A 25,831-nucleotide genomic window follows, 5' to 3' on the forward strand; every position below is an offset into this window, starting at 1 on the left:
CCTTATGAAGTTTTATTAAAGCTTATGTGAAAATTTTAAGCCTTTATTTATTCAAAACCTCTATTTAATAAAATAGCATACATCACTCTTGCAAGTGTCTGAAACATCGGAGGCTTATTCATCCTTTCTCCACCAAGTGAGTATTACTCCGTATGGCATTGTGGTCAGAAGGGAATTTGCAGTAGACATTTTTTATGATGACATTCAGATGACTCCAGAATCAAGGTCCAAAGGTGTTTATGAGATGCTTCTGGAAGGAGCAGAGTCAAGAGGGTCTAATCCAGAATCACACACATCTGCCAGTCTTTCTGTGCATAGTTGTTTCTACTCTTCAAAGCTGGTATCTCTCTGCCTCGTGTAGCAAAGAAAATAGGATTCTTCTCTCATTCAGCCCAGCATGGTGCCAGGCACCAAGTTCATGCTCAATGAATGTGTGCTGAATTGAATTGATAACAACCACTCTGGGAATAAGGAAGAGAATTATGAGCCTCACATTTCAAGAGAGAAAATAGACTCTGTGGCGTTAGATAAATTTCTCAAGGTCCTGTAGAAAATTAGGAAACACACTTGGGGCTAAAACTTGGATATTCTGATGTGGTCAGGATAAGCTCTTTTATTTTGAAAACCAGAACCATTGGTATCCCATCTTGTGTAACAAGAAGTAAGTGCCAGCTGGGAAGCTTCTATGATGTTCAACACTGGAAAGTCCTGCTGTGAAAAATAAATAAATAAATAAATAAATAAATAAATAAATAAATAAAAATAAAACCAGGATGATAGCTATAAGATCAAACGACAGTTTTCTTTGCAAAAAAAAAAAGTAAGCATGCCAACAAGGGCACAGACTCCCTTTGAGGATATGTGCTAAGTAACAAAACTCTGACATTTTCTTTGTAGAACTGCTTTATGAATAATAGTCTACCTTCTGAAGATATTTAAGTACCCTGAAAAGTCCTTAACCAGCAAAACTAGCAAATTAGCACAAATCAAGTAAACTTCCCAAGCTGGTCTGAGCTGTAATGTAATGCAACATATTTGCAAGGAACGAAATGGACCCAATTGTTGAGGAACTACTTGCCTGTGTTTCATGGATTCTTTTTATTCCAGACTTAATGGGTACAAAGGCAGGTCTTGAAATCGTCTATATTGAATCATTTTAGGAAGACAGTGGCTTTGGAGCCTTCCCCGGGAAGAAAAACAAAAGCACAGGCTCTGGAAATGCTGTTCTTTCATGTGATTTACTATTTCCTGACGGGAAGTGATTCCTTAACATGCCTATAGAGCGCAGAGCCTGCTGGAGTTCACCACCCCTTCTGATCTACTTTGAGATGGAAAAGGTATCATGATGACACCAACCCAGAGTCACATTTGCTCTGCAGATGAAGTCAGTCCTTTGAAGAGTGATTACCCTCACCCAATATGGCTTCCCTCTTCCTTCAGTGATGCTCAGCTTTTATAGAAAGAGGAGGCAAGTAAAAGTTATTCCTAATCCCCTCACTTAAAATTACTCTCTTCTCTAAAAAGGTGACACATTTTGCCCTTTTGAAGGGACTGAGCTATTATTTCTTCCGAAGGGTCAGAAACAAAACCAAACTCTGATTTAAGCTGGTAGGTAGTCTTTTGGGAGAGAACTTGTATGATAGCATTCCTGGCACTGTAGTTTTCTTTGATCCGTGAGTTCGCTTTGTGGAGCTTGACTTTAATGACTTTGGAAATGGGACTTGCTTAAACTTTAAAATAGCATGTAAATAAGCAAAAGAAATTTTCAGCTCAGGCAGTGATGAATAGCCCTCCTTCTCCCAAAGAAGTTACACAGATACTAAAATCAATAGGCTTAGCATTCATTTTTACCTGTTTGTTATAAATTCCTACTTTCTTTGGGTATGGGGAGGTGAGTGGTAATTTCCAAGGGGGCCTGAAATCAGCCCTATAAATGAATACCAAAATTTCTCAGCCCACAGTATTTGTTTTTTTTTTTTAATTGCTCCATTATTCCCATCAAAGGAATAGTAAAATAAATGAGATCATTCTTCTTTACTACTTGCTTCACATTAGTCACCCTGGAAAGTTATTTACAAAGCATGTTGAAGGTCTGGTCTGGTGGCAGAGCTATGGATAAGGCAGATGGAGGTATCATGCCACATTCACCAATGACACCATGTGGAATCTGTTTTCTTCTTGAGTTTTATTTGCCAGAGGTCACTTAGGATCAAGAGGTTGTCAGTAAGTCCTTGGTGCTGCTGCTAACTCTACAAGCTATTTAGACCTACTTCCTCCTACCTGGGAGATATAGCTCTAATCCCTACACTTATATACAAACATACACACACACACGTGCTTTCTAACAGTTCAAACTGATGGGTTTCTAGAATAGTGAGTTATTTGTCACTGTTTTTACTTTTAGTAGCATTCTCTATTTTACTAAGGTAGAGAACCAATTTTCACCCCAGGATCTGGTAAAACCTCCTATGCCTCTAAAGCATATTAAAATTTCTTTAAAAAAGTAAATATAACTCCCCCCAAAACAACAACAGAAATCTCCAGAGACAAATGATTAAGTTTTCCTATTTTTGTTAGCCTATCAAACATAGGGAGTTTTTTGGAGTATCCATGGTGATGTATTTTTTTTTTATCCTAGCTTTGGACAACTATATTTTAAAGTGACAGATCTGAATAAAAACGGGGGAAAGAAAGCACCGCTTTCCACCTTCAATCTTCTTTTAAAATCATAAATAAATTTAAAATTAAAATCAAGGCTTCCCACTTGACTTCCTTGCCTTGCTGTGGATTCATGATTATGCCTTCCGGTTGTGAGGTGAGATTTAATTCACCTGCTGGAAGGAAAAGGGTAGCCTAATCTTGAGCTCAGAACTCCTCCTTATTCATAGTTTGCCATTTAAATTTATAAGTGCCCATCAATAATAACCCAAAGCCCAAAACTAAATCCTTCACTTTCTTCTTCTCTCACTCTCTAAGCTCCAGATATCTGTCCCCACCTCTCAATCTTACAGGGCGTATTCATTGTGCCACATTCCCAGGCACTCTGTGCTGGGGATACAGAGACCTGATGCCTTGGACCCAAGAGTCACAGTCTACCTGGGAGACAGCTTAGTATTCCTGACTTCACTTCTTACCAGCACTATGGTCCTGGGAAAGATACTTTACTTACTCTTCCTTAGTTTCCTCACCTGTAAAATGATGCTTTCCTCTCAGAGACATTATGAGTTTTAATGAGTTCATTGGTTTCTATACCACACTCAGTAAGTTCCTAGCACATGGTAAATACTAAAAACATACATTTTCATTTAATAACTAAATCACAGAATAATCTCCATATGAATGGATGTTAACTACAGCATCCACAGGAAACTGAGCAAACAAGGCTTAATCTAGCTTGTGCTGGGAAGAAAAGGGTGCAGGGACACTTAAAGGGGGAAAAAGTGTGGTTATATGATGGTTATTTAATAAGAAGAAAAATTGGTACTTGAAAGTTGATCTTAACCTCTTATTAAATAGCTTCACTTAAATGCAACATTTAAAACTAACTTTTTAAAAACTTTCTTTAAATGTTTATTTTTGAAAGTGTGAGCAGGAGAGGGGTGGGAGGGTTGGTGGTGGGGGGGGGGGGACAGAGGATCCAAAGCAGGCTCTGCACGGACAGCAGCAAGCCCAAAGTACAGCTTGAACTCACAAACCGCAAGATAATGACCTGAGCCGAAGTTAGATGCTCAAGCAACTTAGCCACCCAGGCACCCCAAACTTAAAAAAAAAAAATTTTAGGTTTCAAAACTAACTCTTTTCTGATGATTAAAGCCTTATAGAAATTAAAATAATGAAAGCATAAAAGGAACTCAGAGATCTACATATCACAAACATTTTTGATTTTTGAGTGGCATTTTTGAGTGGATTTAATTTTAATTGACAATTAATTGAATACATTACCCTTTTCAAATATATACATGTAGTCATATATATGGTAAAACATTAACTTTCCTTTTCACCTACTCTCTGATCCTTGAGAACCTCCACAGAAAACCCAACTTTAACTGTGTGTATTGTCTGGATACTTTGCTATAAGTATATATTTCTATAGAGTTTGGATTTTTCTAAAACACAAGTGGAATTGTTTGTGCATGTTACTCTATATTTTACTTCCTTGCATAATATATCTTGGAGAATTTTCTATATCAGTACATACATATTCTTTTTAATAACCATTGGGTGTGGTTGTACCATAATTGATTTGGTCTCCTGCTTACAAATATTTAGATTGCTTCCTATTTTCACTATAGCATACCATGCTGTATTGAATGTTTCACATAGATGTTAAACAAATGTATTTCTGTAGAATAAATACATAGAAATGTCGTTGCTTGGTCAAAATCAATTCACATTTTAAATTTGCCTTGATGGGGCGCTTGGGTGGCTCAGTCGGTTAAGCAGCCAACTTCGGCTCAGGTCATGATCTCGCGGTCTGTGAGTTCGAGTCCCGCGTCAGGCTCTGTGCTGACAGCTCAGAGCCTGGAGCCTGTTTCAGATTCTGTGTCTCCCTCTCTCTCTGCCCCTCCCCTGTTCATGCTCTGTCTCCCTCTGTCTCAAAAATAAATAAATGTTAACAAAAATTAAAAAAAAATAAATTTGCCTAGATACAGCCAAATTACTCTTTAAAAAGACTGCTGTAGTTTATAATAAAGCCCTAGTACAAGAGAATATCCTTGTCTTCATACCTGCATCGACTCCAGGTGTTATCAATTGTTTTAATATTTGCTAATATTATAGGCAAAATATGGTATTACATTGACATCTCATGGTTTAGTTCGTATGTCTCTAATTATTAGTGAAGTTGAACTTTTTAAAATACATTTATTGATTGAGTATTGCATTTCTGGACCTGTTCATATCTGGGACAATTTAGGTGAGTTAAGGGATGGCAGGAAGAGATGTACATGAATCTTTTAAATCTATCGACAAATTTTCTATTAGTTCGAAAAAAGGTCTTACTGAAATTTTTTTCCCACAGGAAGAGCCAGTTGTCAAAATATCATTTATTGATCAGATGTATCATTACCTGTTGATTTTAATGCCATGTTTACCATCTACTAAGATCTAATATACATCTAGCTCTATGCATATGTTTTTCTATTACTGCGTCCAAATCCGTTTTCATTCTAACTTTGCTTTAGTAATCATAGTAATGCATAGTAATGCTATATATATATGTATGTATATATATGTGTGTGTGTATATATATATATATATATATATATACACACACACACATATACACACACACACACACACACATATATATATATATATATATATATATATATATATATATGGCTGTTATATAAGAAAGAACCAGAAAGAGGCACCTGGATGGCTCAGATGTTTAGCCATCCTACTCTTGGTTTTGGCTCAGGTCATGATCTCATGGTTTATGAGCCCTGCGTGGAGCTCCATACTGACAGAGCAGAGCCTGCTTGGGATTCTCTCTCTCTCCCTGTCTCTCTGCCCCTTCCCCACTCGTGTACACACGTGTGCTCTCTCTGTCTCAAAATAAATAAAATCGACTTAAAAGAAAAGAAGATTGCAATAAGTTTTAAATGTAGACCAGAAAATGTCATTGGTCTATAACAACAAGCATTTTGTCTCATGGATCCTGGACTTGTCTGTGGTTGAGCTGGGCTGAACTGGCCAGCTCTGCTTCAGATGAGAATAGCCAGAAAGGTCCCACTCCTCACCACACAGCTATATAGATGTTCTGCTCCATGTGTCCCTCATCCTTCTGTGACTAGTGGGCTTGCTAGGACAGTTTTTTTCTCATGATGATGGCAGAAATGCAAGAGCATATGGTCAAGTGTGCAAGCACATTTCAAACCCCTGCCTGCATCACTTTGACTAACACCCTTTAGCCAAAGTAACCTCCAAGGTCCAAAGGGGGGTATTCTAATGGAAGCTGAGTGGCTCAGTCGGCTAAGCGTCTGACTTCAGGTCAGGTCATGATCTCACTGTTCATGGGTTTGAGCCCACATCAGGGTCTGTGATGACAGCTCAGACCCTGGAGCTTGCTTCAGATTTTGTGTCTTCCTCTCTTTCTGCCCCTCCCCAATACATACTCTGTCTCTCAAAAGTAAATAAATGTTAAAAAAAATTAATATAAATAAATAAATAAATAAATAAATAAATAAATAAATATTTTAAAAAGGGAGATGTTCTACCTTTAGATAGGATGACTGGTTACATGGCAAAGGGCATGGATATCAAAATGGATAAATTAGAGCCAAAGTGAGAAAAGTTTCTCAATATTTCTTCATTTGCAACATTTTATTTTTTGACTATTTTTTCACATTGCTTTTTTAGATGAACTTTTAAAATGCGGAATTCTCAAAAAATCTGAGTAGAATTTTCATTGGGTTTTCATTGACTATATCAACTAATTTGAGTAGAATTTATATCTTTACAATATTGAATCTTTACAGGAATTAGAAACATTTTGAAATTTTTTTCTTATTTATTCAAGTTTTATTTTATGCCCTCTGGCAAGGTTTATTTTTATTATTAAAGTTTTCAAACAAGCTCAAAAATAGAAAGAATAGTACAGTGAATATCTATTTATATATCTCCCAGATTCAATGATTATCAAGATTTTGCCACATCTTAGGCTATCTCCTGATGTCATGTAACATTTCTGTAGCCCCTGTATTTTCTGTTAAGCAGTTAGCTTGATCTGAGACTCAATCAAATTTATCTTAAAGAGAAACATTTTCTTTTTGTGGCAGGGGCGGGGGTTGGGGAGGTAGAGCAAGAATACTATGTAAGTCATGCTGTATGCTTCTCAGGGCATCCATCCCATCAGGAGATACATAATGATTGGTTGTCACTTTTTTAGTGATATTTAGATTTATCAATAGGATTAGGTTTTGTCAATCTTATCCATCCATTATGAAGTTCCCCACTAGCCATTTAACAAAGCCTAGATTCATTATTTCATTAGCGATTGCAAAAATGGTGATATTCTAATCTTACCATTCCTTCTGCATTTATTAGCATCATTTATTTTGTTGCCTTGAGGTAGTTTTCATATAAGAAGTCTAGATATGTGTCTCTTTCCTTATTTCTAAGTTATCAGAATAATGAGTTGGTTTTTAGCACCCTGCAAAGATAACCAATTTGTTTAAATTACTATAAATTTATGAATATTGAAATTTTTTGTGTTTTAATCCTTTGCAGTGACTTCTTTTTCATATTCGAATTGTCTTCTTTTTGGACAGTGAATGCCCCTTCAAATTTATTTCTGATTCCTTGTCGTGACTCTTAGAATCTTTAATAGCCTCTTTATTTTCTGGTAGGAGGAAGTATTTCAAAATGGTCTTGTACAATTCTTGACCCAGATTTGTTATGAGTCATGTCTCTTAAGGAACCTGGGTACTTTCTAGTAAGGAGAGGGGAGAGAAAAGAATGATACTTAGAGACCATAATCTAGGCTCAAGAGACTCACTGCTACTGCAATGGTTGTTTCTTCCAGTTCTTTTCAGTGGACAGAAGTTGAAAACGTAGTTTTTAAAGAGAAAATGCATTATGAGCTATTAAGGATATTTTCAACTTAAATTTATTTTTTATAAATTCCTTTTATTTGATATTTTATTATAATGGAATTAGATTTCTGACTATCATAGTATGCTTTGATTGAAACACTTCATAGTATTGCAGGGACTAGTAGAAAGAGAAAAAAAATATCTTAATAATATTTGTTGATGAAAAATCATGGTGAAAGCAAATCTCCAAAAATGTGTTTGAAGGCCATAAAAGAATAAATACAAAAATATGGGAAAAGATAAGCAGTATCTCCCTTCATATATATATTTTTTTAATTTTCTTGTTATGTCTTCCTAAAACAGAGATATTTGACAGCAGTTAGAATGTCCACCTTTCAACATTAAAAAAAAATCACACTCCCCAGTGGGTGAACAAAGTGAAGAGTAGTCACCTATAATTTAGCTGAATAAGCCACTTGGAGTCTTAAGTGAGGAGTTCTTCCAACTCCAGAGAGTGCCATCAACTTGTATCATCATTTTAGTGCAAATACAATTTAATTTTGGTGAAATGAGATTCATCCCCCCCAATAAGATTAGTAACTGCATTCACTGAATTTCACATTCTTCATTTGTGAACTGTGAGGAAATGAATGGTAGCTAGAAGATCAATGGGATCCCAGCTATAGCAGCAGGTGGAATGATGATGTACTAGGACAAAATTACCTATACTTTGAATTACAAAACTAACAGTGGTTTTAGATTTGCAATTTAATTACAGACCAACTACCTTTCATATGGAACAAATACCAAAACAAGTTAATTATTACAAAATATTTCAGAAAAAATACATAATCTAATAAAATAAAAGCACTGAAAAATATCTTGCTAGAGCAGGGTCAGCTTGGAAAAGTTATTACCAAAGCTAAATATTTTTCCTTCACACAAACTATACTCAAAAATAGCTTTATGAAACTAATTTCTGGCTTAAAACATCAAAGGATTTCTTAGAAACAAATATCTTAACTGACACGGATGGACAGAGAAGAAACAAAGAAGCCGCCTAACCCCAAAGTTCATACTCTTTAAGACTTCTGAAGTATTACTGCACTGATTTACATCTCTTTTTTTTTTTTTTTTTAAGATATTCTCTGCCTAGTTTTTTATTTTTATTTTTTTTTTCAATGTTTTTTATTTATTTTTGGGACAGAGAGAGACAGAGCATGAAAGGGGGAGGGGCAGAGAGAGAGGGAGACACAGAATCGGAAACAGGCTCCAGGCTCTGAGCCATCAGCCCAGAGCCCGACGCGGGGCTCGAACTCACGGACCGCGAGATCGTGACCTGGCTGAAGTCGGACGCTTAACCGACTGCGCCACCCAGGCGCCCCACTGATTTACATCTCTTAATGGAAGAATGTGGTAATCATGGAATGAATCAATGCTAAAGTCATTTTCAAATGAAAAACAAAACAAATTAAACCTGATGCAATCCGACCAAACACGTGTCAATATATAGTTTCAAGATTATTTTACAAAACACCTGCATTTACACAGTAGGCTCCAGGCAGCATTTTCAGACAAGTTCTTTGGCTTTATCCTTGACATGATTAAGTTACACTTTTAAAAGAATTATTTAATAATTTTATGTATTAAATTTCTTTATTCAATACATTTTTCTTTCTCTGGAGTCAAAAAAAAAAAAGACTGTGCATATAAGATTGAGAGAGGATGCACAAGCAGATAGGGAACTTCTAGAAATGGATGGCACTGGGAGGGTCAGCAAGCATGTGAACCTCACTCAGTTATGATGCTTTCCAAGGATGAGTCAGTCTTGTAGCCATTTTACAAAGATTTTGAAGAAAAATTTCTTTTTGAAGTCATATTTTTTTTAATCCTTTCATTCTTATTCAAAATCGGTCCAGCTCTTAGTCTGCAACAGCAGGAGTTATGATACCCATTTCTGGAGGCTGCAGTACCGTCAGAGCATGCCTGTAAGTCACTAAAAAAAAAAAAAGAGAGAGAGAAAGAAAAGAATGCCCTTCCCTCCAGATTAAAAAAAAATTAATAAAACAATTGAGGAAAGATAGCACTAAATCTAAAATGATTTGCAAAAGAATACTAGGTAAGAAGTGGCTTGAAATTAAAATATGAGGTTTCAAATTCCATTTCTTTGATTTTACATATGTATTTTTTCTCTTATCCTGCAAATCTTGGCTTCTAATGCCATTAACATGATTGCTTATATCATATTCATTTCAAAATAACAATATCAATATTATCAGTAACAACATGGTTACTAAAACAGTTTACTTTCTCTTTTTTTTGTTTGTTTATTTTACAGTTTTTCTTGTCTTTATGTTATATTCTACTGCAGATATATAGTAAAATTACTCTGTTTTAAAGTGACTTGAGGGGTGCCTGGATGGCTCAGTCAGTTAAGCATCCGACTCTTGATTTCAGCTCAGGTCATGATCTCAAGGTTCATGAATTCGAGCCGTGCCTAGGGCTCTGTGTTGACAATGCAGAGCCTACTTGGGATTCTCTCGCCGCCGCCCCCCCCTCTATCTCTGCCCCTTCTCTGCTCATTTGTGTGCACTTTCTCTCTCAAAATAATTTTTTTTTTAAATAAAGTAACTTGAAACATGGGGCACCTGGGTGGCCTCACTGGGTTTAGTGTCCAACTCTTGATTTCGGCTCAGGTCATGATCTCACCATGGGAAGATTGAGCCCCAAGTTATGGGGCTCTGCACTGGGCATGAAGCCTTATTAAGATTCTCCCTCTGCCCCTCCCCAACTCATGCACAAATGCCCACTCTCTTTTGTGCTATCTTGCTCACTCTCTCAAAAAAATACATAAATAGGGGCACCTGGGTGGCTCAGTTGGTTAAGCATCCTACTTCAGCTCAGGTCATGGTCTTGCAGACCATGAGTTCGAGGCTTGCAGCAGGCTCTGTGCTGACAGCTCAGAGCCTGGAGCCTGCTTTGGATTCTTTGTCTCCTCTTTCTGCCCTTCCCCCACTCACACTCTGCCTCTCTTTTTCTCTCTCAAAAATAAATAAATAATTAATTAATTAATTGAAAAATAAAACCAAAGTAACTTGAAATAGTTCTCTTTGTTAAAGCCACTAATCTATTAGAGCCATATTCATTTGTTTCATGTTGGCTTCATTTATTTAGAAACTGCTTTGTCTTTTATTTCTATTTAGTTTTGTTTTATAACTTTACAAAACATTTACATAACCTCAAAGTCAAATTAAAAAACAATAAAGATACTTCAGAAAGAAAGTCTAACTCCTACCCCTCCCTCCTACACTTTAGATAATAACTTTGTTAATTTTTGGCTTATCTCTACATTTAAAAATGTAAGTACATATGTGTATTTATATAAATATGTATCTACCTACTTACCTATTTATCTCCCTTCTTTCTTAGATAAAAAGTAGCAAACTATATACATATTTTTCCACTTTTTTTATCTAACAAGAGATCCTGGATATCCTTCTGTAGTAGTATATAGAGATCTTCCCAATGCCTTACTATAGTTGCCCATTACATGGATAATCAAACTTCATCCAACCATTTTTTATTCCAGGAATTCCCCAATTCTTCTGGAGATGGTATTCTTTCTTGCTCCTACCCCTAATACTGTAAAATATATGGAATAAAATATATTCATATTCTATGCACCTTATCATACTTTCTTATATACTGCATACATATTTTTGTGTACACACACACACACACACACACATAGATATAGATAGATATAGATATAGATATATAGATATACAGATATATATATATGTATATATACGTATATATATATACGTATATATACATATATATATATACGTATATATACATATATATATATGTATATATACATATATATGTAGAGAGAGAGAGAGAGAGAGAGGAAAGTATGATAAGAGGCATGGAAGACATCGGGAAAATTTAATATCTGCCTAAAGGTCACTTTATTATAAGAAAATGCAGAAAAATAAAAAGAATAAAATAGTCAAAGATAAAAGGGAAAGAAATTCCCAAAGCTGAAGAAAGACTTACATTGTCAAACTTTAAAGGATCATAGTGCATCAAACCTGGTAAATGAAAAAAAAAAAAAAAAAAAAAAGACCCACACCTAGATGCAAACTGTTTAAATGTCAAAACTTCAAAGAAAAATCCAAACTTTAAAGTCAAGTTAAAAAATATTATCTGTAGAAGAATGAAAATAGATTGAAATTATATTTTTTGTGGATAAAAATTTATTTGTAAACCTTTGCAGTCCTTGGGTTACTACTCAGTTAAAATTGCTTTTATACATTTGTTTTCTATGTGCATTTTCTCTTCTGTGAACTGGTTTTCCTTTTGCTGACTTTAAATGCACTTTATGACTTTCTCATCAATTTATTGAAATTCTTTACATATAAGGAAAATATGCTAACATTTTCTGTTGTTGGACATATTTCTCTAGTTTTTTATGTACTTTAAATTCTATTGTATCTGAAATTCAAGTTTTATATTTATACTAAAAAACCACATTAGTTATGTCCTTTTTTACCTTTTCTATTATTTTTGCTTGTATAAAACTTTTTCATCTAGAGACCAAATATTCAATTTATTTTTTTCTTTTTGTAAGTTTTTATTTACTTATTGTTTAATAATTTAATTTTTTATTTTAAATTTCCTATGCATTCTATTTTTTAATTCAGATTTTAAATTAATTTTCAATTTATTTTGATGTACAGAAAATTTACCTTTCCCACACAGCCAATTTTCTCAGCTGAATTTAATAAACACTCCAGTCATCTTCTTTGATTTATAATATTTTCTTTACCACATATTAATTTCATAGAAACATGCATATAGTAACATCTATTTCTAAGCTCTCTATTTTGGCCCATTAATCTATTTTTATATCAATCGTTTAAATTACAGTGGCTCTATAATACAATCCAGTTTCTAATAGCTTATAGGACAAGGCCATAAACATCTCATATTGTAATGACATATTAAAAAAGCATTCCCAAATGGCACTTCTAGACCTCAGTGATCTTAAGAGATTTCTATCTCAGTAATAGGCATTTGAAACCCATCTGACTACAATGTTATCATTACAATGGTCACAACAGTTAAACCACTATCATAAAAGAATGAAAACAAACGTGGCCTTTACTTTTCAGGATATTTTGATTGCATTTGGTGGAGGACTTCGCATGTAAATGATCATTGCCCCTTCAAGCACACCCTCACATTATTTTCCTTTAAAAATGTTCTTTTGTGCTTCTCTACTCAGAAACATTGACCTCAGACTCCGTTGGCACTCCTTTATGTACTGTCCCTGGTTTGTTCCACTTGGAAATGAAGCTCTCATTTCAGTTTAGGGGCCTTTGCCTAATTGGAGATTGCTGTAAAACCATGGCATTCTGCCTCCAGACCTGGGAAGGCCTGTGTGAAGCATCAGAGCTCACATCTGCCAGGGTGGAGGGAAGCCCGTAGCACATTTGTCATGTGACTCTGATTGTTCTGGAAACATGAAATGGCTTTGGGATGCATGAGCCATTGATACATACGACATGGATGAATTTCATATAACTAGCCTAAGTGAAAGAAGCCAGAACCCCCAAAAAGTAGACACTGGATTCTTTTTGTATAAAATCTTAGGAAATGCAAATGAATTTACAATGACCAAAAGCATATTCGGGGTTCTCTGGCAGGAGTGGTAGGTCAGAGAGAGAATCCAGAGGGCAGGATTACAAAGGGACATAAGGACATTTTTGTGGTGATGGGTGTGTTTACTATTTTGATTGTGAAATTGTACACTTTAAATGTGTGCAGTTTATGGGATATTAGTATCCACATAAATATGTGTGTGTGTGCATATTTGTTTACAGTTGCATGAAACCAGGCAAATAGTAGGCAAAAGGGAGAAGAAAGAGGAAGATAGAACAAAGTATTGGAGATAAGACAAGAACAAGGATTCTCCAAAGAATCAAGCAAAGTTATAATGTAGCCCAGAACGGGGATCTAAGCTGGTTGGACTGAACAGTGCTTTGCAAACCTTAATGCATAGGTAAATCCCCTACAGGTGTTGTTACTATGCAGATTCTGATTCAGTAGGTCTTGAGCTGGGGCCTGAGACTGGATTTCTCATGAACTTCCAGGTGCCACTGATGCCACTGGTCTTTCAACAATTTTTTTGATAACAAAGGGCTAGAGCATTTGTTTTCAGTTTGGGTTGCATATCAGAATCACTGACGCGTGAAATTAATTAATTAATTAAATAAATTAAAAAAAAAACACCTGATGCCTGGATCTCCCCTACCCCCAGAGATTCTGATTTAATTAATTTAGAGTTCTAAGAGGAACCAGAAGTTTTTGAATCTACCCAGATGATTCTAATGTGCAGCCAAGCTGACAGCCACTCCAAAGAGAGTGGTAAAAGTCTTATCATGGAATGAGGAGGAAAGAGTCCCCAAAAGGTAATAGGGGTGGCAGGTATGACCTGGGCTAGAGAAACATAATAAGTCATGTCCCCAATCAGAATCAAACATGCCCCTGTTCCAGACATGCAAATTGACTTGAGTATAACTTATATCTGCATTGCCCTGCCTTTATTAATGATGCTTTTGCCGCTTTCATACCTGGCCTGGGAATAAGTACCAGGCTGATTACTAAGTATGCAGATGGGGAGCATGGCCTTTCTGAGATTATAGCCACAGGGAAGAAAAGTCCTTGCGATGGAAGAAGCTGACTCAGCAGGCCAATCAGGCATACACACTTACCAACACATTCACAAAGGATTGTTCATTGATAGGAGATGACCCCCAGCCTGCCTCCTGTTAGTGATGGGCCACACACACCAGGCATGACAGACCATGCTGTATTCTAATATGCCCCACACTTGTTTTAAAAATCATTTCAGTTCGGCTAGTTTTCTATTAACGTTAATAGCTTGGAAATTATTCTTCGCTCTGTGTTATAGATTCATATCTGCATCATGGAATTTTGATTCTGAAACTACTGATGTCCCAGAATCTTAAAAATGTTTAATGAGACATGTCAATTTAATTGTGCTGCTTGGAACTTAAAGCCAGAGTTTGTCAGCATTTTGCTGACAAATGCCATCCTTTACATGCTGATCTCGGCCACTGATTAGGTTCACCATTGCTGAAATTACATATTGGGAAATGAGCTCTCTTTAGTGGAAACAAAAGACATTTTTTTTTTCATTTAGTTGATTAAATTGCAGTTTAGGACCAGAACACACTTACAAGTCTATAAAAACAGTCTGGTTTGGTAATTATCATTATGTTTAAATTCTGACACAGAGGATGCTGTGTATCTGGATGATGATAAAGAAAGAGAAGAGTATGTCCTGAATGACATCGGGGTTATATTTTATGGAGACTTCAATGACATCAAGACTAGAAGCTGGAGCTATGGTCAGGTGAGGCATTTACAATTTGTCACTGTCAAGGACATTTTTCCTCAATATTTTTTGTCACATGTTTCACTGCAAGGCACCATATGTGGATATTAGACATGAATTTCCTGCTTTTCAGGATCTGAGGCTCCAAGCAGCCTAGGAGCAGAGACTTACAAAGGCAACTGCATAATTTAGCCACTGCAATCACGTCTCTTCAGGTATTACAACATTCCAGAGATCAGAGATTCTATGGATAACATGGCATTCTAGTGAGAAATGCTTGTCATCCAGTACAGAGAAGTCTCATTAGCTCAGACATCATTCTTCAACATCGAATAGACTAAATTTCTCTTTTTCTTATAAGGAAAAGTGTTTTGATAATGATAACTGCAAGGTGTGTGCTCAACTCAAAGAAATCACCTTTTTTAAATGTTAGTATAAGATACTAGAAAATTGGAAATTAGAATTAGAAAAGACGGTCACCATTTCATCAAAGGAGGGCCCACTGGACTTTTGCCTTGAGACATTTTATCAACTGCCATCTCACATGACTGCCTGGATATAAAATAGCAAATGATATTCCATTTTAGATATTCAATAATTCAAACTATTTCAGCTTGGTATCTTTAACAGTGGAACAAGTGACTGATATTTCTACCATATTACCATAAATGAATGCATTGTCCTGTGGTTCAGCAAAGGTTCCTTCTTAGCAACATGAGAAAAGGTGAATGTGTTATTTCGTAGAGAGTTTTGGCTGAGCTGATGGGAATTGTGCACCATTGTTCTGGGTATCTAGGGGGCACATTTCACGGAACCCGGCCTCACCAGGTCCCATGATACTTTCTTGGCTTCTCATGTCTTCTTTTGACTTCCATGTGGGCTCCCCTTGCATCCCCTACCCCTGCTCCAGCTTGGCCACTGGGACCTGTGTCATCACTAGTTCTTGCCTTGTCTGCCTGACTTTATGTCCTGCTCATTCACCCGGACTCCTGAGAAATCACGTGCCCACCTGCATTTCTGATGTCCTGCCAAGAGGATCATCTGTGTGTTCTTCTGCTTTTGCAGCCCCACCTTGCTCCCTGGTTACAAGCCCTCCCTTCCTGAGTGACATACAATCCATGATATTGCCTATTGTCTAGTGTTCTAAATCCTAATGTGTAGGTGTGATTCTATTTATGTCCCCAAAGTGACATTATGTAGAGAACTAATAAGAAAAAATTCACCAAGGTGGGTAACAAGTAGGACTAGGAAAGAGTCCCAAGCATGATCAGGACACTCCTCAGCCAACATGCCGAGTAGTTTTTGGGTATACCCCCTTGAGCACAGCCACCATCTGTCTGTTGTCACCAGAGTCCCATGAATATGGGTCTTTCAGTCCAAGTAACCAGCCAAGCCAGTAGTTTGCTGTGATGCAGAGAAACAACTAGTCCTATAACTATTTCTTTACCTCTTCAATTCACTGCTTCATGTCCCACAGACAGAGAAATGGTGCTTAATAAGAACCAGAATAATGAGTTCTTTATTATATACCTGAAGAACTAGTGCCCTTACTTTACTGCATCCATCCCATCAGTTCAGGGTGCACACAAAGTTGGTATGCTAACTGGATTTAATAAAGAACTACATGGTTATTAGCCATTAAGACTATGGTTTCTGTCACAGGTATGTGGGTGGATAATATGCAAGGTGTTTATATTCAGGGAAGTCTCTTGTACAGTGAGGTGCAGTATAGGTGAAATATCCCCATTTTGCCATTTTATTACTATTTTGTCCTTGTCCCCCTCCTTTTCTTTTAAAAGAAAATCGTGGTGTTTCATGGGGTCAGTAGTTCTTTCTAAGGAAATCAACTATGAACAGCCTCCCGTGCTGCTCTCTGTAGGGGATCCTGAAACATCTTGAAGAACACAGAGATTCTGCAATGGAGCAGACTACCAGGCTGTTCCCTTGATAATATAAACTTTCTCCAGGCCTTCTTGCCTGCCCTTTGACCCTAGAGTCCACTTTGTTTTAAAAGAAGGGAGACCTTGGGCAGACATTTGTGACACGAGGTCTCCTACTACTTCCAGTGCAAGGTATACAGGCCCAAAGTACCTCCCTGTGATGTACCTGAGAGCCATTTGTTTTCAAAAAGCACAAGGATTCATGTTACTTTTGAGGTCTCGAGGCTTTGGCCTTACTTTGGTAAATCATTCATTCCTTTGCCTTGGTAGCTGGAGCCCACATGCTGGAGAAATCTTCTAAATTAACTTGTACAGTTTTCTGAAGAGCTTCAAGTTGGTTCATGGTCCTTGAGTATACCAGCTCTTTAGTAGTCCTGTTTTATGTTCCTAGCTTGCTTGTATGTTTTTATCCATTTTACTGAAAAACAAAAGAGGATGTCTTCTTCCTTCTACTTTAGTATTTCATACTAAGGATTATGGATAATGACTATATAGGAAATACACATTCCTGAACATTTTGTTGTGCTTTCTTTTAATTTTTTTTTTGGCATAAAATATCAGCTTTGCAAAGTGGATATTAAGAAGTTTCTCTTTTTCTTTTTTTTTCATTTTATTTTTTAATTTTTCCCAAATAGTTTGAGGATGGCATCCTTGATGCTTGCCTGTATGTGATGGATAGAGCAGAAATGGACCTTTCTGGTAGAGGGAATCCCATCAAGGTCAGCCGTGTTGGATCTGCAATGGTAAGCGAGTACTGATTACTAATATTGACTACACATGTCATTAGCCTCAGCCTAGATGTCGGTTCATTAAGAGCTATTGAAATGATGACTGACACTTTAACTTTTATTTCTTAGAGTCTTAAATTCCCTGAATTTGTTCAGTGCTATAGAACAAAATCTTATCTCAGTACTGTATGTTTCTTTGGCTTCACACGAATGGTGATAGATGAAATGATACTATAGACCACTTATTCTTAAGAATCTCTTGCTTAGGGACTGAGGAGTGACTGTGACAAAATGTCAGTGACTATTATCTATTAATCAAACAAACAAACATCAAGAAGCACCAAAAAGTAAAAAAAAAAAAATGTGCAAGACACTGCTTTTCTCCATTTTCACACCCATAGTGAGAGTAAAGAAATAAATGACTCTAAATCCTAGCTTCTGTTATAATGATACCTCACCATAGGGCTTTATAGTTTACAAAAGGTAGTTTAGCTTACAGTTTATAGTTAATTCTTCACATTAACTGCATGAGATAAGTAGGGTGGGCATTACACATACCATTTTACAAGTTAGAAAACAGGATGATAACAGTTTGTCAGCGATTAAAGCCTCAGCTGGAACCCAGGTCTGCTAACTCCAAATCTAGACACTTTCTACCTCCCATGCTGCTCTCTGTAGGAGATCCTGAAGCATCTTCAAGAATATAGAGATCCTGCAATGGAACAGCTTCCTGGAGAAGAGATAGAATCACCATGAATGGGAAGGTTGGGGGTCAGGCGTGGAAGGCAGATTAAATGTGTTGCTCAGGTTCTGTGCAGTCCTAGACTGTCCTGATAAAGACAGTACATACATCCTGCCCTTGATGCATTAAAGCATACCAAATCTGGTTCATGCGTGGAATATTCCTGAGAAACATTCAGCTAGGTGCTATTTCTTTTACTCAAAGACTGAGCCCTTCCCCCTCAAAATCCTTTATTATCAATTTCCTTAAGTTTTCTAAAAAAACCAAAATTCTCTCTTTGGAAAAATTTTGTCTTTGAGTTTGGTTTGAGTTAAATAAAATCAATATTGTTCATGTAAACATATTAGAATGAAAGTGATATGAAATTTAATTTCTGGTTAGCTTTTAAGAAGCTGCTTTTTTTTTCTAGAGAGAGAAACAGAGAGAGTGAGGGGGAGGGGCAGAGAGAGGGAGCGAGAGAAAGAATCTCAAGCAGACTCCACACTCAGTGCTAAGCCCAACTTGGGGCTCAATCCCACAACCCTGTGAACATGAGCTGAGCCAAAATCAAGAGTCAGATGCCCAACTAACTGAGCCACCTAGTAACCCCCAAAGGTTGTTTTTTTTATTAGTACTTAAGCTACATGTAAATTTAGAAGATCATGGACATAAAAAGAAGGTAACAGCCAGTATCTAAAGGCAGTTTTGTTTTCTGTTGTTAGTTTACGTATGACACAATGAAAAGATGATGAATTCTAAAGAATTTAGGAATTTCTTTATAACTATTTATAACAACATACATAAGACCTGTAGTTGATCACTGTTTTTCCTGCTTCCTAGACAAGATTCCCATTTTTCTTTTCCTTTGAAGTTACCATGGCAGGTTTGCAGGGAGAAGGAGGCAACAGCTCTCATGGTTGAATATGAACTAATGCCTTCTTAAGCATTCTGAAATGGCATGTTCACCAGCCTAAGCTTACCTCATACGTTGTGTGTATTTTTACTAATCTAGAAACCACTGTCTAACACAAGCAATGCGAGAGGGAAGCAAACATGGAGGTAGATGCACCTGGCCAATGGAAGCAGTGTAGTCTTGTTTTAAGCACACAATCCTAACGCAAATTGCTCTGAATGTTATTAATCACAAAAAGCCTCCATAGAGAACTCCATAGAGTTCTAATTTTGAAAGCCTATAACCCAATGATAAGATTTAGAACTAAACAGAATCTATGGGTGGGCAGGGAGGGATAGTTTGGTTTGGGTTGCCTTTATTTGTAGAGGGGGATGTCTTTCTTGGATGTTAGGGGGCAAAGGCCCCACTGTGGGCCATTTTGGACCATATTTCTGTTTCCACCCCCACCATTGTTTACATATACAGAATATATGTTTGATAGCTTTCAAAACCCTTTCATAACTGTTTTCTCTTTTAATCCTTAGAAGAGTTCTGCAAATCTTTCTAAAATCTATTCTGTTAAAATGATTTTAGAAACTGAAATATTGAGCCTCTGAAAAATCAATAAAAAACATGATCCTTCAAAAAAAAAAAGTCAACTGTTCTCTGGTCATTCAGACAGTTCCTCTCCTGTTCACAAATTCTGGATATCTATCCTGAAATTGCTGAGTGAAGTTAAACAGAGACTGAAAGAAAAGCAAAACAAAGACCCCCCCAAATTTCTCAAAAATTTGCCTTAAAATAGGAGAAGATGCATTTATTTATTTTTTGAGAGACCCTACGTGTACATGCGCATGAGTAGGGGAGGGGCAGAGGGAGAGAGAGAAGCATAAGCAGGCTTCATGCCCAGCATGGAACCTCATACAGGACTCCATCTCAGGACTGTGAGATCATGACCCGAGCCAAAATCAGGAGTCAGCCACTTAACCAACTGAGACACCCACATGCTCCAAGGTGTACTTAGAAAGCCCAAAAAGAAAATGTTCTGCAGTTGCACGAGTCCAGCCAGAATGTTGATTCCCAGGCAAAGGAGTCTGTGCCCATTTTCTCAGGGGCTGGCCCAGTCTGTTGGAAAACAGAAACTGCTGGGGGGCTGTTTTAGGAATTCTTCCTAAGCATCTCCCCAGCCTGGTCACTGAGGCTGGAAATCCCTTACAGTGGATACAATACTAAGACAGGCATACACCATGACATGCAAATTCTCTGGGAGGGGCAACAACAATGATTTCCTGAGATCAACTGCTACCAGGAAGGAGTGGAGATGAACAGCCTGGTCCTGGCTGGACACCTGGAGAGGGCCAGGTAGGATACAAGAGGCAAGAGAAGATGATTGGGGCCTCAAAGACAAATTTGCCTACTTTGTCATGGCAAAGTCTAGCACTGAAGATTGGCAGGGAATTTGCAAGGAGTTGGTGAGTGCACCATGCTAAGTGAGTACAGACAATAACTCAGGTTGTGCAAACTTTCTAATGATAACTATGATAATATAAATCTGGGTGTTAAGTGCGCAATCCCCAGATAAAAATCCTTTATTGTCCAGTGTCAATGATCTTGGCATGTTCTTTGTCATGGGGGCTGGTCTGTGCACAAGAGGATTCTAGCAGCATCGCTGACTTCTACCCTAGAGATGACAGTAGCACCTTCTACCCTCCAGTTGTGATAACCAGGATTGTCTTCAGATATTTCCAAATGTCCCCTGGGGGTCAAAAATCACCCCCAAAGAGGCCACAGCACTAACCTCCTTTGTGGTTCAGTTTCCCAGTCCATGCAATGGACACATAACCCTCTCTTCTCACCCGCATAGACGATCTGTCTTCTTAGCTCATTCAAAACTTGCTGGTTTTCATTCCTCTACTGAAGCAAAAGTGGAGGCAGCATTGTGTGGGAAGGGCCCTGGCCCTTGTCAGATCAGACCTCTCAGCTCTGACTCTACCACTAACTTACTGTGTGACCCAGAATAAATCACTCAACCTCTGCAGGTCTCACTTCATCCTTAAAATAAAATTTTGTGTCTCTGCTCAAACCACGTTAGTTATTCCCAGTGGTAACATGGATATCCTTTTATTCTTCAAACCAATGCTTTTCTTTCTTCTATTTTTTTTTCCTTATAAATTCAGTATCTTATTTTCTTCTTATTTGGAGTTGCTGTTACTTCACTTTGATGTGAAAACTGGAAAAGTTTATGACAATCTGGACAGCCTTGAGCTGCTGGATTTTCCCTAGAGAAAGAAAGTCTAAAAATCCTGTAATCTCGTTGTTGGGGGATTGGGTCTGAGATGTTATAACCTTACATAAGATAACTTTTATTCAGGCTCTTCTAAACACTGAGGGGTACATTTTACCAAAGCGACACTGCAGAACAATTTGAGAGACAAAAATTTAAATAGAGGAAATTAGAAAAAAAGAAGAATGTTGCCCAAAGTTACACTTTCTCCTTTAAATTACATTGTTTGATTGCTGTTTTCTTTCTACATTATATCTGATGTGACAGTCCCCATCAGGACAACTGCCAAGTTCTGGGCCAGGGAAAATTGTAGAAGGATGCTTTGTACCACCTGAAAATTTATTTTGCTCACAGGACATTAATAAAGCATTCCATTACTGGCCTTGAATTACTGGGAAGAAACCAGACGTGGACTCTGAGCCGCTGTCAGACTATCAAAACAGTTGTGCTATGCCATCTGTGACAAAAACAACACGGTTCCGGGAAAGAGGAAAGGCACTGACAATATAGCCTAGCATTACTGCTGGGTGGCTACCTGTCCTCTGACTGATTGGATCTGGCAGCAACTATGGGCAGAGAGGTTCTCCAGGGAGACACACTGCTGCTTCAGTGGCCACTGTTGCGGATGCAACTTGCTTATTCACTGAGAAACCCCTGAAATCTCACCTCCATGGCAGGTTTTCTCCTTTAGGTTGAGACTTTATCAACAGAAAGTCTATGTTGAAATGCACACAAAACCGATTCATGAAATCTGCAAGACCCTCGGGGATCTTCTAGGTGAAGAAGCCCTTGGAAATGATGTCACTCAATGTCACATAGCAAATGAGGGGCTGAGTTGGAACTAGATAGTATTTTTGCTGTCAGATCATATTTCCTAGGAAGGTCACTACCCACACATTAGTACGAATAACACAATTACTACATCAAATTACATAGCTGTCTCCTAAAGAAAACAAACACACACACACACAAAGGAATGGCATCCAGAATAAGTGTACTTTGAAATAGGGGATAAGCGAAAGAAGATGGATATAAAAGAATTCTGACTAGCTAGAGGCATTGGATCCCTGAGGAAAGAGTTCCAAAAGAGGGTGAGGTACTAAATATGGCTTGATGGTGGTATTGGTGGTAGTGACTGCTATAATGACACCGATGGTGGTAAACCACCCAATATTAACTCATGCATTCAACAAGTATTTGTTGAGAATCTACCAGTCTAGATAGTGGGATACAGGGGCGCCTGGGTGGCTTGATCGGTTAAGCGTCCGACTTCGGCTCAGGTCATGATCTCACGGTCCGTGAGTTCAAGCCCCGCGTCGGGCTCGTGCTGACAGCTCAGAGCCTGGAGCCTGTTTCAGATTCTGTGTCTCCCTCTCTCTCTGCCCCTCCCCTGTCCATGCTCTGTCTCTCTCTGTCTCAAAAATAAATAAACATTAAAAAAATTTTAAAAAAAGATAGTGGGATACATCTGTAGGCAAAACATAATTTCTGCCTTCCAAGAGCTTATGGTTTAGTAGAAAAGACAGACTGATGAATAGAAAATTTCAACACAGCATGGCATATTCTCTGATGAAATAAGCATGGGGTTGTATGGGAAACCAAATCTCTTGAGCTTTGCTTGGAGTTTTCCCAGGACTAACCACTGGCCTGACAAGTGTTGGGATATTGGATAAAGAAGTAAAAGCATGGCTGACAAGGGCCCATAGCAATAGTAAACCATGCTATTATTCATGGAAACCCTTCTCCATGGTGGAAATTATGCTCAAAGAGCCAGTTGCCAAAAGCAGTGCAGGAAAATGTAGTTGGAGCTAATTTACTCTTTTAGGGGCTTAATTCAATGATGATGATTATGATGATGATGATGATAATGATGATGATGATAATAAAATTGTGACATTTTTGGGAAATTTTAGAAGGAAGGAGAGGAAAAAAATTCAATATAGTTATATATTTTAAAATTCCAGTCTTTATATGATGCCAGCCTGGACTTTCCTGCTTCCCTTGAGGTATGCACATTTATTTTTAGCCCTGGTCTTTTGCTAATATCGAACCACAGTGCCATCATTAATCCCCATTAATACCCTGTTCTGATGGTGCCTTTTGGGAACTAACTCAACACTGAACTTTTTTTAACCAATCGATGTTTGGTATACTCCTTTGTGTTATAAAAAAATACCTTGAACTCCAGTTAGTAAATCAAACTGACCACAACTGGAGGGAGGTCCTAGAGTTTCATAGGGCCCAGTACAAGATGAATGACTGCAGGCCTTGTGGACGAGACGGACTTCAGGGCTTCTGATGCCTCAGTATACATGATCTCATGGATAAACTGAAAATAGAGTTATTTTTTACCTTACCCATTTTGCGTCCACTCCTCTTTGTCCTGGTATTTAGAAAGTTTTTTTTTTCTTTCCATGTATGTAAAAAACAGTAGTGACATCACTACTCCTTTCATATTTTTCCAAGGAGTTCCACAGGAGGCTTACTACAAAACCACATTTTAATTTTTCTCTAGTTGTTAACTTTGGCATCTTACTGGAAACTTCATGTTGAGCAAACCTCTTCAAGCAACAAACTAGCATGATTACTCAGTACATTTAAAAAATTCACTTAGGTTAGAAATTCCACCCCTCAGTCATCCCAGCTAAACTATAAAGTCATAGATGAAAACATGAGGTCTATTCCCCTAATCATTCAGACCAACCACAGCACAGTTCCCTAACAGTTTTACTTACTTATTTTTTTTAAATAAGATATAGGGGCACCTGGGTGGCTCTGTTGGTTAAGGGCCTGATTCTTAATCTTGGCTCAGGTCATGATCTCACGATTCATGAGTTCAAGCCCTGTGTGCTGTCAGCACAGAACCTGCTTGGAATTCTCTCTCCCTCTGTGTCTGCCCCTACCCCACTCGTGCTTGCTCTCTCTCTTTCAAAATAAATAAATAAGCTTAAATATTTTTTTAATAAATAACAAATAAAAATAAATAAAATACAAATTTAAAAAACACCATCTAGCTGAGTCTTTGGCTTATAAGCAACTAAAACCCTCTTTATTGGAGTGAACTGAGGACCCATGTACTCAATGGCTTATTGTCCCCATCTTGCCACCACTGTGGAGCTTTTTCACATTTCCCTAGGTGGATCTTATTCTTGAAAAAAATTCATCTATCAAAAAAGCATGATTATGTAGTAATAATTAGTTTCCCCCATTTCGGTGTCAAAGATTTATATAATTGCAAATCAGAACTTCTAATGGCAGTAGAGGTAATCAGTGAGAGCACACTGAATGTTATTTGCTGCCATCTTTGCAAAAGTAAAGATATCACTTCCTTTTGATGTTTTGGAAGAGTGGCAATGACACACACACACACACCTGCATTACTAACTCTACAGATGCCTAGGAGTTAAAATTTCCAGGCTGTTGACCATTGCCAGAGGTAGGCTTCATGATGGATTTGAGTCCCCACCCAGAGTTTTTAGGTTGAAAATCTATTTGGATTTTGTATTTTAATTCTTTCTCTATGATTCAGGCCCAGGAATGTCAGAAATAACATTCTTCACTTTGGGATAGCAGGAAAAGTTAAGAGCCTTCTGTGCCTCTTTATAACTTTTCTAATGGTGATGCACCTCAGTCAGTAAGAGCCCCCAGTGATGGCAACTTTCCAGAATCTATAGGTTAGAATTAATGAAAAATGTGATTGTAGTCCAAAAGCATAAAATACTAAAATACCAATTCTAAAAAGATTGTTTTAAACCCTTAAATTTGGAGTTGAGGGTTCCCTAAGCATAGGAGGCATTTCTATACTTCAGGAATGAGGGAGGCAATCCAACAATGATTTTAAGCCAAACATGCTACCTTAATGTCACCTTATTCACTAGGGATTTTCATTTTCGCTTTTTGAAGAATTTTGACAGTTAACAAATACATTGGAAACCAGTAGGAAAGTGGAATTTACCCAACAGAATTGTTTTCATAGCCACTTTTAAGAAATTGTATTCATTCTATGAACAAGCAACATGCAGATGAAGAAATGAGGTATCAGGAAGTTAAATGACTTGCCCAAGATGACTGGTAGTACTGCAAATGGATCTCCAGGTTGCCTGACCCCAGCTTTCCATACACAATGTTATATTTCCCTAGGTTTGTCCTTTCCATCTGTCTGCTTTCCATATCACATGAGCTCCTTGGATACAAATATAATACCTTTTACAAGCCCTGTCTGATTCAATCCTTCCCTTTTAGGTGAAGGGGTGGTGGGGAGAGGACAGTAAACCGACATCATTTTTTTCTCTTATAAGT

At 37.5% G+C, this 25,831-nt stretch overlaps 1 protein-coding gene across 2 annotated transcripts in view; it reads left to right on the forward strand.

Moving 5' to 3' along the window:
• Positions 1-25,831, forward strand: part of F13A1 (coagulation factor XIII A chain) — a 165,090-nt gene that overhangs the window by 54,567 nt on the left and 84,692 nt on the right. For both annotated transcript variants that reach the window (XM_042937988.1, XM_042937989.1), the window contains exons 5-6: positions 14,867-14,985; positions 17,543-17,650. In XM_042937988.1, the coding sequence (XP_042793922.1) occupies positions 14,867-14,985; positions 17,543-17,650 (227 nt within the window). The remainder of the gene's footprint in view (positions 1-14,866; positions 14,986-17,542; positions 17,651-25,831) is intronic.

This window comes from Panthera leo, chromosome B2, assembly GCF_018350215.1.
Source record: "Panthera leo isolate Ple1 chromosome B2, P.leo_Ple1_pat1.1, whole genome shotgun sequence".
Taxonomy (NCBI): Eukaryota; Metazoa; Chordata; class Mammalia; order Carnivora; family Felidae; genus Panthera; species Panthera leo.